Below are 14,181 nucleotides of genomic sequence, written 5' to 3'. Positions count from 1 at the left end.
GTCATAGTTGTTAAAGATATTTTCCTCATAGCACCCTGTTAGATACATTTGTACTTGCACTGAATTGTATAATTAACATGCATAATTTTAACAGTCTGTGTTTAGAAATAAAAAAAGACACTGCTAAAGCAAAAAGGAACAAAGCCTTGTTTTTCTGATGTTACAATTTTCAAGTTTTAATCTTAGAATGTTGGATTGTATTGTGAAGATGTAACCCAGATCTTACTACTAAGTCAGAAAATGCATTTCCTTCTTCCCACTAGGTCTGGCTTGCTTAGCACTTTAGTGGGAGAAAAATCTGTTACTCAAAGATGGGAAGTAAGTATGAAAACTTTGAGGTTTGTTTGTTTTTTTTTTTTATTAAATTCCACATTTTGTAGTGATACGTAATTAAGCAGTGCACGTAAGTTGCATCCTCTTACTCAAACAGGTGGAATATACTACTATAGAAAGTATGTCTCAGCATTTTAGTTTGTATTATTTCATGATTTCATCATCAAATAGGAAATGGTTTTACTGTTGACAATCCAAGGGGAGGGACTGTGGTAAAAGTAGAATGAGCATTGTAATACTGAATTGAGTTTTGTATGTTTGGGGAGAGTTGAACACCTTGACAGTGTGGCAGCATAGACATTTGATTGTTGTGAAGTGAACACTTTACAGTGCTGTTATCTGTCTTCCCTAAGAGAGGAGAAATCAGTAACTTCCAGTACCTGATGCACTTAAACACTTTGGCGGGCAGATCCTATAATGATCTCATGCAGTACCCTGTCTTTCCCTGGATCCTCGCAGACTACGATTCAGAGGTAAATACAGTATCTTGTAAGCCTTGTCAGTAATCTTTTATGTGTTGGAGGTTTTGCAGGTATTACAGCTGGCTCATACAGCCTTGGTAAAACCAAGGCTTATCTTTATCACCAGTTGTTTGATCGGGTATTACAGCTGGCTCATACAGCCTTGGTAAAACCAAGGCTTATCTTTATCACCAGTTGCTTGATTTAATCTATTTGTGATGTTCCTCCCACTTATCAGTGGGTAGGATATTAAAGGTTCTTGGCTGTTCCTTGTGGGCAGGTCCTTGCCTGCGCTGATTTTACAGATGTTATTGGACTGTGCACAGGTGAGGGACCAGGATACATACCTTGTTCTAAGGCAGTTGCCTCTCTATGTTGCAACAGTTCCTGTAAGTCTTTGCATTAACTTTCTACTGAATATCCTGAAGGACGTTATGCCCACAGAGAAAGCATGCTTGTCCAGATGACTCTGGCAGGGGTTGCCAGGAAACCTGGCCCCACAGTGAAGAATTTGCTTTTATTAAAAATGAAACATCCTATTAATGCTTTTGTGGGTAGCTGTTGCTACCAGCCAGCCATAACATACAATATTGTTAAGGTGCATGTCGAGTATTCAAGAACAGAATTAGGGGGGATTGGGGAACAGGATAAGGGAGCAGGGCAAAAATTATCTGGAGCCCAGATGTGACTTAAAAAGCACCGACTCTCTTAGATCAGACTGAAGGACTGTTTTAAGCATATCCAACATTGCACTTGCTCTGTGTGTAGAAAACAAAGATGACAGCCTTAGGAGGTATGCAGTGTTAAATATGGTAATCAGCAGTGTTGAAAGGGTTGGTTTGGTTTTGATTATTGTTTTGGTTTGTTTTTTTTATAAAGTTGGTGGCTGTTTTATTTTTAAAGGAACTGGATCTTACTAATCCCAAGACATTCAGAAACCTGGCCAAGCCCATGGGAGCTCAAACAGAAGACAGGTTAGCCCAGTACAAGAAGCGATACAAAGACTGGGAAGATCCCAATGGTAAGTAATGATTCATCCTGCTAGAAGAGCAGAGGAACATGTGCCTGTCACATGTTGGGAGGGAGTCACGGATTTTTATTTTACAGGTCAAGAGGTCTGGATGTGGATATGCAGAGCTCTACTGTGTGTTTTAGTGACTCTCCAACAAATACTAAATTAGAGCAAAGGGGCATTGGTTTTCTTGCTATGTTGCTTGTTTTAAATCCAAATGACAGCTTTTGTTTATATGTAAAAATAAAGACAAAACAGTTGCACATTCAGAACAGTTTAACATTGTCTAAAGGCTAGAATGGGCAGGCCCATGAAGCACACAACCAGCTGTCTCTACTAATACAGTTTGAGTGCTGCTACAAGAAAATAATTTGTACAAAGGAATGGGAATACTTTTGCATTAGCAGTACTCTAGCTTTTTCATTTCTTACCTTAATGCATAGTTTTTTCTCAAGGAAACATTTTCTTAGCTAAAAAAACCCATAAACCAAAACTCAGAATGAGATGCAATTAAATTATGTATTTTTTATTTTTAGAGCTTCCTTATATATTCCTTATACAAATAAAAATGTGTTTGGCAAGGCAGCTATTATGATACGTTTCTTCTTGTGTGCTTTTATTGAAGACAGAAGCCTGTTTACTGCAGTGCTGTTCTGTATCAAACAACAGCAGGTGGCAAAGACGATCGTTTTTAGGCATGAATCAGTATGTTCTAAGTGGTATTTATGCAGACTTTTTGCTAGGAAATTAAGAAAGTAAAAGCTGTACAAAATCTGTAGCCAACAATTCTGAGATGTATTTCTGCCCAAGCCTTTAGTTCCACAGTAACTAATAAGAGTAAAAGTAAAGAAACATAATGTTTCTTCAGTAGAAATCACCATAGCTGCGCTGCAACATTCAAAGTAGTTAAAAAATGACTACCATTCAGTATTGCTCTGCAGAAGTCCATTGAATTAGGGCTACTGGACTGCAGCCAAAACTCAAGTGGTGGCTGTCACAAAACTTGCAGTTTCTCTAGAATGAAAATTACAAACTCCAATTTTAAATGTGTCCAAGGCTACAGAGTAATTAAAATGCATCAATACATAATTCTTTCTTTTTTCCAGTTACTACTGATTCTGTCACCTAACTGCTTTATTTGTTCTATGTTTATGATTTTTAATCTTTCGCAGGGGAAACTCCAGCTTACCACTATGGGACCCACTATTCATCAGCCATGATAGTGGCTTCCTATCTTGTCCGGATGGAACCTTTTACTCAGATTTTCTTACGACTACAGGTAAAAATGACATTACCTTACTTTGTGTTTCTTTCCTGCTGTACATTTGCGACCTAAGTGAAAAATACAGTCAATCAGCTTTGTTTTCATCAAATATGGTAGAAGAAATATTTTTTGCTGAGTTATTACTGCCTGGGAGATTTTTGATGTTTCTTTATAAAATACGTAATGGAATTCACATTTTTTTTCTTGTAGTTTTGAAGATTTTTTTTTTTTAAATGTATGCATAACAAAATACCAGCAGGCAAAACCCAAAGCACGTTCTATTGTGAAAAATACTTTGCTCATCATGCTCATCTGTTGTTGAAAGAATCACATGCCGGTTGTTTAGTTCTGTGCTGGAGTTGTTGAAAGATTGTTATTTTAAACCAATATGACTATCCAAAGAGCCATTTTAGTACCAGGTGTTAAAACAAACAAACGTTTGCAAAGCCTGGAATTGTTTGCCAGTTTGATGGGTTTGTAACATTACATGTCAGATATTTTCCTAGACAGAAGCCATCAGGCAAAAAGACCTGTGTTTCTCTGGAAGAGACTAAACTTTGAAATAGGGCTAGATGACTCCCTTAAAATTCGGTGTATCAGTATCTCAGAGCTTTATGTTTACTATTATAGTGTACCAAAAAGTAATGCAGCTGTTGAAATCCATTGTGTTAGAGGAAGAAACATGCTATGTTCTGTAGCATCTTTATTACGCAGAGGATATTCTGATTTGCCGCCTTGGCAAAATCTGCTGTGCTGAGAGGTACTTTGATGCGGATGTGCTTCTCGTTCTGTCCCACAGGGCGGTCACTTTGACCTGGCTGACCGAATGTTTCACAGCGTACGGGAGGCTTGGTTTTCAGCATCGAAGCACAACATGGCAGACGTGAAGGAGCTTATCCCAGAGTTCTTCTACCTCCCCGAGTTCCTGCTCAATTCCAACAATTTTGACCTCGGTAAGCAGAAGGAACTTGATAGCATTGCTATGGGTGCGAGAGCAGTGCCAGACAGTCCGACATAAGAAAATTGTCTCATAATACAGGCAGAAAAAGATCTATTTAACCACATTAAGAAAATGATAGATGACTTGCATGTTCTGACATGAAAGCACAAGCAGGACTACTTCTGGTATTTACTGATACCACATGTTTATTCAGAATTATATTTGAAAGTCTGAATGATTCAGAACTCATTGTTTCATTGGGAAGTGTGTAGCAGGAATTCTTATTCCTCTGTGATACCTCAGATTTTTTTTTTCTAATTTTTTTTTTCAGATTAAGATATTAAGATATTTTCTCAAGCAGTGAGTGTTCATTTTAAGCAGCTAATGCAAATTTTATTCTGAGAATTACTGAACAAGATACTGAAATACCCAAAAAGGACTTTTGTTTGGGGTGGTGTGTTTTAGTTGATTTTTTTTTTTTTTTTTTTTTTTTACGAGTTCAAAATGCACAGATAATCGTGTTTCACTTGGAGTTTCTCTGGTTTGCATTTTTCTCTATGTAACTTGCTACTCCATGATGGTGTTCACCATCTTTTTTGTATATTTTTTTAAGCTTTGGAAAATCTGTTTGATGGTCTTCACTTTTAGAACTTCCTCTTGAAGTATTCCTAAAGGTTTTGTGGAAATGTCACAGTTAGCTTTTTGTAAGAATGATTACTCAACGAGAATCAAATTTCACACCTATTGGCCATAGGAGATACATGTTCCTTAGTATATTTGTCACTCTTAACAGTGGCATTCAGCTCTTGTTTTCTGAGCTCTGTGCTGTGAATCTACTAGCAATAATAAAGATTAATCAAGTCGTAGGTTTTAACAGCCTCAAATCCTTTATTCAAAATATATTGTAAGAGATTGGAAGTACAACCTTACAAAAACAAAAGCAAAACCAAAAAAGCACTGCACAGAACCTCTCCCAAGTATATTTCATGCAGAAGGATGTGGCCATTACCGAAAAAATGTTGAGGTCTTGTCTACTTAGCTCCATAACTGATAATTTTGGACTGTGACCGTTGGAGTCCTAGAAATTCCTCATTGAGCATTTGGAACAACAGTAGAAAAGGTTTTGTCATGAACAAATTGTCAAACACTGTGTGATACTTCTGATTGTGTTAATTTCTAGCATTCCTGCTCCACTTCCCCCCAGATAAAAAGAGAGGAAGATTCAAAGTCTGGTGATGCCAGCAATGTTTCTGTTGGAGCAATGTACTTAGTACTTGTGTACCCCTGTGAACTTGGAAATTTGTTGGTGTTCCTCTGAGCTAATAGGAATTGTGAAATTATCTGGCAAAACAAGAATATAATTGGGAAGTCTTAACACATACATTTTTAGTAATCGCAACATGCCACCATTTAATGTTCAGACTGGGAAGGGGCTCTCTGGGACCCAGATAAATGTATGTGGCCAGACGGTGCCAAGGGGAATCACAATGTCCTTGGGTGTGAAGCTTGTGGGGGATACCAGTTAGCTCTTCACTGTTAGGAAATTAATATTTAGCCTGTGCTCCTGTGATGCATAGACATTCTCATGGGTAAAACAAGAATTCCGTTCGTACTGGGATTTATTTTCTTCAAAACATACTGAATTGACATGATATTGCTCTATATACACTAAACAGATGCCAAATACAGGAAAATCTGTCCTCTCTTAAATTGGCGCTAGCACATTTATTCCAATTTTCCTCATAGAATAAGTAAGTTGAAAAGAGGTAATAAAATTAACCTTGCTGTGCTGATACCTCTGGGTGCAAAATGGACAGCTGCTATGATAGCGGTTCCTGGTAGCAGGATTGGCCACTTAGGTGCGAGGTAAACTGGCAGAACAAGATTCTGGTTGTGCAATGATTGCAGGCGGCTATTTTACAAGCCTTTGTGTTCATTAACTTTCATGCACTGCAGTGGGTCTTTCCCAAAATGGGGAGAGAAAAGCAAAAAATTACTTAAATAGAAAAATAACGAATGATTCATGGAATAATTTGGGTTGGAAAGGACCTTAAAGATCATCTAGTTCCAACCCCCCTGCCACGGGCAGGAACACCTTCCACTAGACCAGGTTGCTCAAAGCCTGGCCTTGAACACTTCTCTGGGCAACCTGTGCCAGTGTTTCACCACCCTCATAGTGAAGAATTTCTTCCTTATATCTAATCTAAATTTACCTTCTTTCAGTTTAAAGCCATTACTTCTGGTCCCATAACTGCATGCCCTTGTAAAAAGTCCCTCTTCAGCTTTCCTATAGGCCCCCTTTAGGTACTGGAAGGCTGCTATAAGGTCTCCCCGGAGCCTTCTCTTCTCCAGGCTGAACAATCCCAACTTCCTCAGCCTGTCTCCATAGGGAAGGTGCTCCAGCCTCTGATTATCTTTGTGGCCCTCTCTCTGAACCGTCTCAAACAGCTCCATGTCCTTCTTATGCTGGGGGCCCCAGAGCTGAACCCAGGACTCCAGGTGGGGTCTCACCAGAGCAGAGCAGAGGGGCAGAATCACCTCCCTCGACCTGCTGGCCACGCTGCTTTTGATGCAGCCCAGGATACTGTTGGCTTTCTGGCCTGCAAGCACACATTGTCAGGTCGTGTTGAGCATCAGAATAATCATGTTCCAAGAGGACTTGATGGGGAAGCATAAAGGTTTTGAGTTCACACGGTACATTATGAAGTTGTGAAGACTGAGGAGGAGGAGGAACTTAATCAATGCCCCTAGCTAGAAGGGTAATTTTAGTTTTGAAGAGCGTAGAAACACTATCATCATCTTCAAAAGTCTTGGCAAGGAATGTTTGAATTCTCCATCCTGCAAGCAATCTTACATGAACAACTGAGGCAGAATTTTTCACATTCTGTTGCCTGACATTTAAAAACAACACAATGTTTTAAAGAAAAGACTGAAATGTCTTGCTTTATGAAGGAAAGATGTTAGAATTTGATTTTTTAAATAATTTTTTTTCACCATTGCTGTTGCAGTGCAGTTTCAAGTGCTTCTGTCCAAATTTTTTTCTTTTTTTTAATAGGTTGCAAACAAAATGGCACTAAACTTGGTGATGTAATACTACCCCCATGGGCAAAAGGAGATCCTCGTGAATTTATCAGAGTTCATCGGGAGGTAATTTGCATTTTAATAATGACAATAGAAAATGTCAGTTGGGACTTTCCACTGCATACTAATCTAAGCTCCATTCGTGCAGTCACAGCAACTAGCCAGTCCGTGAGTTCTGGGTTGATGGCTAATTGTTGCAAAGGTCTGTAGAGCTGGTGTTTCCTTCCCTTCTGTTTTGGCTAGGGAGTACATTGAACCAAGACTTGCTTTAATGAAAAGGTTTATCAAAACGTAACAAGAATATGTCTAAATATATATCATGTTTTTCTTTATGGCAGGTGCAGTAGACTCAACTGAATACCAATACGGCTAGTTTTAATGCATGCCCTTTGAATTTCAGGCTCTGGAATGTGACTTTGTGAGTGCACATCTGCATGAGTGGATTGACTTAATCTTTGGCTACAAACAGCAAGGTCCTGCTGCAGTAGAAGCTGTCAATGTCTTCCACCATCTCTTCTATGAGGGGCAAGTGGACATATATAACATCAATGATCCGTTAAAAGAGACAGCCACCATAGGATTCATTAATAACTTTGGACAGATACCAAAGCAGGTATACCCTTCGTAGAATTCTTATTTGCTAGATGACACTGAAATTGAAATGTATTAATATAGAACAGGAAAGTGTTTTAGGAGTGAGACTTCCTGGGAGTGTTTTTCCATCAATATTCTTCCAATGATGTGAAATCATTTACATTTCCATCATAAATGCAACAAAAATCAACTTTGGACTTTGCTTGTGAGATTGCAAGTATCTTTTTTTCCGTTTGCACCCTTAAAATAAAAGTGAAATGAATTATGGTTCAATTCTAAAAGTCAGCATAAAAAAATAAGTGTGTTCCTGCTGCAAAGTTGGGGGGAGCAGTGAAAGTAATGGCTAGTGTTTAGGTATTTTAAGTTAATCCTGTAATAACATAATTTCTATAATAATTTATACTTCCTTTTTATACACCAGTCTCTTGGTGTTCTGCAGGGCTTGGCCACATCTTTTATTTGAAGAATTTGTTGGGAAAAAACTCCTCAAAATTTAAATGAAGGTGGCTGACTTTTGTAGGACAGCTATATAGACACATTTTTTGTGCAGCTTTAAAGTTTATCTTCTCTTTAAGAGATTACACAAAATTATTAAATATAAAATCTTACTGTGTGGGTTTTTAGGGTTGGGGGGGGGTTGAGGGTTTCTTTCTTTCCCTATTTTTTTTTTTTTTTTAATTTGGCATTTCTTTAGGGTTTTTTTGCTGCCCAGTGAAACTTTTAAATGTCACTTGTGAATTTTTCCAGTCCTAGATCTGATGGAAACGACAGATACCTTCAGCAATTCACTGCTGAACCCAACTCACATGTTGGGAACTCTAGACTACAGCAGCACATAATGTTTCAGGACAGTTACAGGATATTTCTTGTGGGGACCCACTAATAGCTGTCTGTCTCATTGCTTGGAAGGAAGGCTAGGAACTGCTCATCAGTGGCTGCTTTTCTCCTTTTCCCCTTTTCCTTCCTCGCTCTCTCTCAATAATCTAGATATGTGGTGGCTGTGGGGTTTTATTCTATTCAGTAATAATCAGTCACTGGGTTGTGATGATAATCAGACATGGCCCAGATAAAGACCAGGGCTGAGGGCAGGGCAATGGAAGAGCATTGCAGTTCAGTCCAAAGGTCTGCCTGGATCTTCAAACGCCTGTTAGGTACAAACCTATGATGAGATCTACCAGAAATCACATGGTGCTTTGCTACAGGAAATGGGCAGACGGCAATAAACTCGGGAAAGTCAAAACTCCTTCCTTAAGTCATTTTTGGTGGTGAGTGCTCTTGGAGCACATTTTCATGTAACTGTAGAGTTTTCCTATGACCCGCTGTGACTTTCCACAGGGGATCTAGGGCAAGCTATCTCAGTGGCGTGGCTGCTGTGCACTTTTTCACTCCTTTGCTGCATGGAAATGCAACATGAGGACTACATCATCTTTATCTCATCTCTTCCACCAGCAATGCCCCTGTTAGTTCTGTTTCCCATTTTGAAAAGTTGTGCTGCAAAACCTTCCAGAGCTGGTGCTGCATTTGGAAGAGGGCTCTCACAGACTCTGTGAAGGTCCCAAGGTGCCACAGCCTAGGGGCACAGAGCAGAATGAATAAGCAAGAGGAATGGTCACTCAAAAGGAGAAAGGAAGTGTTTTTTTTTCTTGCTGGAACTGGCATTTTTTGAGATCAGTTGTCCATATGAACATTGTATGATGTGCCTTCTCTCTCCATCTTCTCATAGCCCAGCCAGATGGGAAGCATGCTGTAGTTCAGGGAGAGCTGTGGCACATAGGCCTGTTGTTACTCTTCATAGCCAGAGTGTAGGTGCAAGCAGTAGAAACGTGTGTGCATGCTCATAGTTCAGCTACCTCAGGCTTATGTGTGTTCCCTCTGCTTTGGATAGGCAAACAGATAATAACACATCTCAAATGGCTGTAAGGAAAATAACTTTCAGTCTTAGAATTTCAGTTCTTCTTTCAGTGCTGTAACAGCCTCTCTGCGAAAGAGTAATCAAAATCTTACAAAATATCACTCAATGTTTATATTTGTCATTTACATATGATAATACATAGTATCTACCATCCAGGATGTTTATTATGTGTTTATGACATGATAAACCTTACTGTGCGTCATTGATGATCACAGCTTATTAGAAGGGGTGATCGGCTTGTTTAACACTGAGATACCAGGACTGGTCACTGAAGCAGTAAAATGGGAATTCAACCACTCGTAATGAAAAGCTAGGCAGAAGATAATCGGGTGCTAAGATGCATTTCTTGTGCGTGATTATTATATGTGGTCCAGTTACATGCCCACCCGTGCTGTCACTCCATTCATAGCCTGGCCACCTCCAAATGTGTGAGCTGCTGTTTGTGGGATATAGTTTGTTTCAAAGCCAAAAATTAGTTTTCAGTTTGTCCCAGGTTAGAATTTAATACCACGTTATGCATCAACTTTGGGATTTTTGCTTGCTTTTGCAACTGGAGGTAGCTTTAAAAATACTTTGCCCATTATATCCTTGTTGGATTTTGTATTATTTGTTAAGTCTTATTGAAATGGTTGCCACAAGTTATTAGTGAATACTGAGAACAGTTAAGTAACATTTGCTGACCTGCAGAATTTTTAGAAGCTAAAGTGGATGTACTGATGATCTTTTTAAGCTTGTGCTCTTGTAAACGTGTAATTTTTTTATGATGATTGATTTCTTGATGAATTTTAGCTCTTTAAAAAACCACACCCACCAAAGCGTGTTAGAAGCCGACTGAATGGAGAGGCTGTGGGAACCTCTGTGCCCCCCGGTTCCACAAGTGACAAGATTTTTTTCCATCATCTGGACAACCTGCGGCCATCTCTTGCCCCAGTGAAAGGTAAACTGTAAAACCACAGTAATTATTCCTGTTTCTTTGCCAGAGCATTCAGAGTTTCAGCAAGGTCATCCTTTTTCATGTTTTGCTCAGTTCTAATGTTCTTAATGCCTGTACTTTTGTGAGAAGGACAAATTTAAAATATCCTAATGCTGTGATATTATGTTCTTTGCTACATTAAAGTGTACTTGGGAAACACCAAATCTGTGCTGGTTTAATAGAACTTTTTTTTTTAATAGAGGGGTAAAATTGGGCCCAAGCACCTCTTCAAAGTTTTAATTTAACAATTTAATTAAAGTTTTAGTTTAACAATTTAATAATTTAATTTAAGCAATTATTTTAATTGTTTCTGGGCCTGCGATAGCCTCAATTTTTGTGATTTGCATAGCAGAAGGATTCTTTATCTCAGTGCCAAGAAATACTGAGAAACGTTGGCAGCTGCACTGAGAGGAAAAAAGGTGGGTTTTGACTTCATATCTGACATTGGACTGAACAAAAGTTAATTGTCTGTGAGGCAGGTAAATGCTATACAGCGATTTCTTTCTTAGTTGATTAAATGAATGAGAATAGAGAAGGATGTACTATTAGAGAGGACATAGCAGGGCTGCACTCTAAGATATCTAGACTAAAATATAATCTAAAAAATAAATCTCTGTTTGCAAAGTTTGGGGAAAAACAGGTAGGACACCACGGGCTGTAGGCAGCAATGTAGCCTGTGGGAACACTTGGCCAAGATGCTGGAATCAATACCAAAAACTTATTTTTACTTGTGCCAAAAATGGTAAAATCACTTTTAATGGTCACAGACATCTTGTCTGAAGAACGCTTTGTGCAGCATCACAGGTGGGATCAGAGCTACCTGTGATCTTTGGGGTGTTGTTGCTGCTACTGATGGTGCTTAGCCCTGCATTCGTTAGGAACGTAGCAGAAGTTGCCATTGCTGCAGTTGAAACAAAGATTTGTATAACATAGCCAATACAGGGATCCTGCTTTTGCAGAGCATCAGTTACTTAATGGGAACAGATAGTATTTGTCTGTGTTGGCTATAAATCATAACCCCATCTTCCTTTTTAGAGCTTAAGGAGCCTGTGGGACAGATCGTGTGTACTGATAAAGGCATTTTGGCAGTAGAACAGAATAAAGTTCTCATCCCACCTACATGGAATAAAACTTTTGCTTGGGGCTATGCAGACCTCAGCTGTAGACTGGGTACCTACGAGTCGGACAAGGTTTGTAATCTGAAATTTGTTTCAGTGCTGAATGTACTAAAAGCAATCAGTACTCAATAGTGGGAAAAAACCTAACAATGGAAATTTATTTCACATGTGAATAAAATATTTTTGTATTGCATGTTTTATTGCTCCCTGTCTGGTGGTCTTTATCAGAACGCTGGCAGAATGACATAAACCAATTAATAATTTTTTACCAGGTCTGCAAAACATGAATGAATTAAATCTATGCAGTTAAAGCTCATCTCTTGTGTTCTCTCGGGAGGCATCTCATGGCAGAGGCTGGAATTGCTTGTTTGAGAAAAAACTGCATAAGGGGTAGCAGTGATATCTTAATTACTTAATGGTCCAGCAGGCAGGGTGGCACTTTTATCCTACCAAACAGTAATCCTGCAAGTAATTCTTCTTTGTTTTCTTTATTTTTAGGCAGTAATTGTTTATGAATGTTTGTCAGAATGGGGTCAGATACTGTGTGCCATTTGCCCCAACCCCAAACTAGTTATCACTGGAGGAACAAGCACAGCAGTGTGTGTGTGGGAAATGGGCATCTCCAAAGAAAAAGCTAAAGCTCTAACGCTGAAACAGGTAAAACACATTAAAGATGCCTTCTACATAAATTATGTTATAAGATCAAAGGAATTATGAAAGGGACATTGCTCACATAGTAAGCTTTGGAACCATGAGTCCAGCAGACCTTTGGAGAACTAAGTAGTCGAGGTACTGATCTGCACTGAAAGTGTGCAAAATGCATCTTTAAAATGGCATAATTTTTAAGAATCGTTGATCACCAGGAGCTTTTTAGAGAGATGGGGAATTTGGTAGTGATGTTAACAAAATTATACAGGTGAGTTTTGTGAAATCATCTGCTTTATTGTAGCGTTGTATGTAAAATACCCCCGTCTGAAAACTCTTGGGGAGGGCAGTAAAGGAGACTGTCTTAAAGGTTCATTTTAATTTTTAAATTTTTTAATTACTTTTTTCTTTTAAAATGTGTATATTTAAATTACACTTCTGTGCAAAACTTTGGCCTTTCTGGCAGGGATATTTGTGGAGCAGAGTATACTTGTTCAGAATCACCTTTAAAGTGTTCTTGCTTTGTTAATTCAAAACGTCAGCCTTTAATCTAACAAATGAACACCCGTGCTTTAAAGTCAGTTGCAGTTAAGTGCAGAGTAAGTCTTGTGAGTTTACTAAAAAAAAAAAAAAAAAAAAACCACAAAAAACCCCCAACCCAAACCCACAAAACCCACCCACAAACAAAACAAACCCACCCTACCCCAACTACCTCAAAATATTCTAGAAGCTGTGTGTCATTGATACAGGTAACTAGATTAAGTGTTACTGTTCCTGTTAGCATCTTAATAGCAGGACTTTTTCCTGGAGGAAAGCTTCCACTCAAACTTAAGAAACTGAGAGAACTGTTAAATAACTGTGCCTGTGCAGTCTCCAACAACTGTCCAAAACTGTGTTTCTAAAGCATTTTACTTAGGAACAGTGCAAGATAAAACACTGTATCTTGAATTTCAGGGCAGCATATTGAAGGCCGTTTACTGTACTTTAGCCGAAGATTTGTAACGGAGTAAGCTGCAATAATCTGACTGTATTCCAGACTCCTGTTCAATGGTTAGGTTAAATCTAAAATGTAAAAGCAGGGTCTAATACAAGTAGATGCTTGTAATTTTTTCCTCCTTCCAATTGACTTTGCCTTTTTGGTTGCAACTCTTTCTTGTCTCTCTTATCCTTTTTCAAACATCAACAGAAGTTTATATAGGAGCCATTTTATATTTACAAAGAATTTATCTTTTCAGAATGTAATTTCAAGTGCAGCCTGGAACACATACTGAGCCTATAAATAGGCTACTGATGCAGATGAGGATTCAGAATGGGTTGGAAATTTATTTTGGGGGTTTTTTTGTTTGGGGTTTTTTTTTTGTTTTGATTTTTTTTTTCAGTAGAAGCCTATGTAACATTAGACCCTTGAAATTTGGTTTTGTGAGAGTACTTTTTAAATGGAAGAAATGCTACTCCTATCATTTCCAATTACGAAAGCAGTTGCCATCGGAATATTTGTAAATCAGTTGCATCTTTTGATAGGATATTCACGTGTACGTTATCTGAATCTTTTCAGATAAGTGGGTTTAATGTAGTCATTTTTGAGCTCTCTCCTGACTGCAGCTTGTTCCCCATTACTTTATTTTGCAGGCATTACTGGGTCATACTGACACTGTCACATGCTTAACAGCATCACTAGCTTATCACATAATTGTGAGTGGATCACGGGATCGTACCTGCATCATCTGGGATTTGAATAAACTCTCGTTTTTAACACAGCTTCGAGGTCACAGGGCTCCAGTTTCAGCACTCTGTATAAATGAATTAACGGTAAGAACCAAATACCATTCACCAATGTGCTGTGGAAAC

At 38.6% G+C, this 14,181-nt stretch overlaps 1 protein-coding gene across 1 annotated transcript in view; it reads left to right on the top strand.

Annotated features, from left to right (window-relative positions):
• The window catches only part of WDFY3 (WD repeat and FYVE domain containing 3), a gene marked incomplete at both ends in the record, with an annotated part of 122,509 nt that overhangs the window by 102,230 nt on the left and 6,098 nt on the right, over positions 1-14,181 (top strand). Inside the window, 11 exons of the mRNA XM_081999315.1 lie at positions 264-318; positions 687-806; positions 1,698-1,815; positions 2,979-3,085; positions 3,870-4,023; positions 7,066-7,157; positions 7,492-7,704; positions 10,387-10,534; positions 11,606-11,764; positions 12,191-12,345; positions 13,963-14,142. Of these exons, the coding sequence (XP_081855441.1) occupies positions 264-318; positions 687-806; positions 1,698-1,815; positions 2,979-3,085; positions 3,870-4,023; positions 7,066-7,157; positions 7,492-7,704; positions 10,387-10,534; positions 11,606-11,764; positions 12,191-12,345; positions 13,963-14,142 (1,501 nt within the window). The remainder of the gene's footprint in view (positions 1-263; positions 319-686; positions 807-1,697; positions 1,816-2,978; positions 3,086-3,869; positions 4,024-7,065; positions 7,158-7,491; positions 7,705-10,386; positions 10,535-11,605; positions 11,765-12,190; positions 12,346-13,962; positions 14,143-14,181) is intronic.

This window comes from Phaethon aethereus, assembly GCF_964289735.1.
Source record: "Phaethon aethereus genome assembly, chromosome: 4".
NCBI lineage: Eukaryota > Metazoa > Chordata > Aves > Phaethontiformes > Phaethontidae > Phaethon > Phaethon aethereus.
The sequence above is the reverse complement of the archived record's forward strand: the minus strand, read 5'-3'. Positions and strand labels throughout refer to the sequence as shown.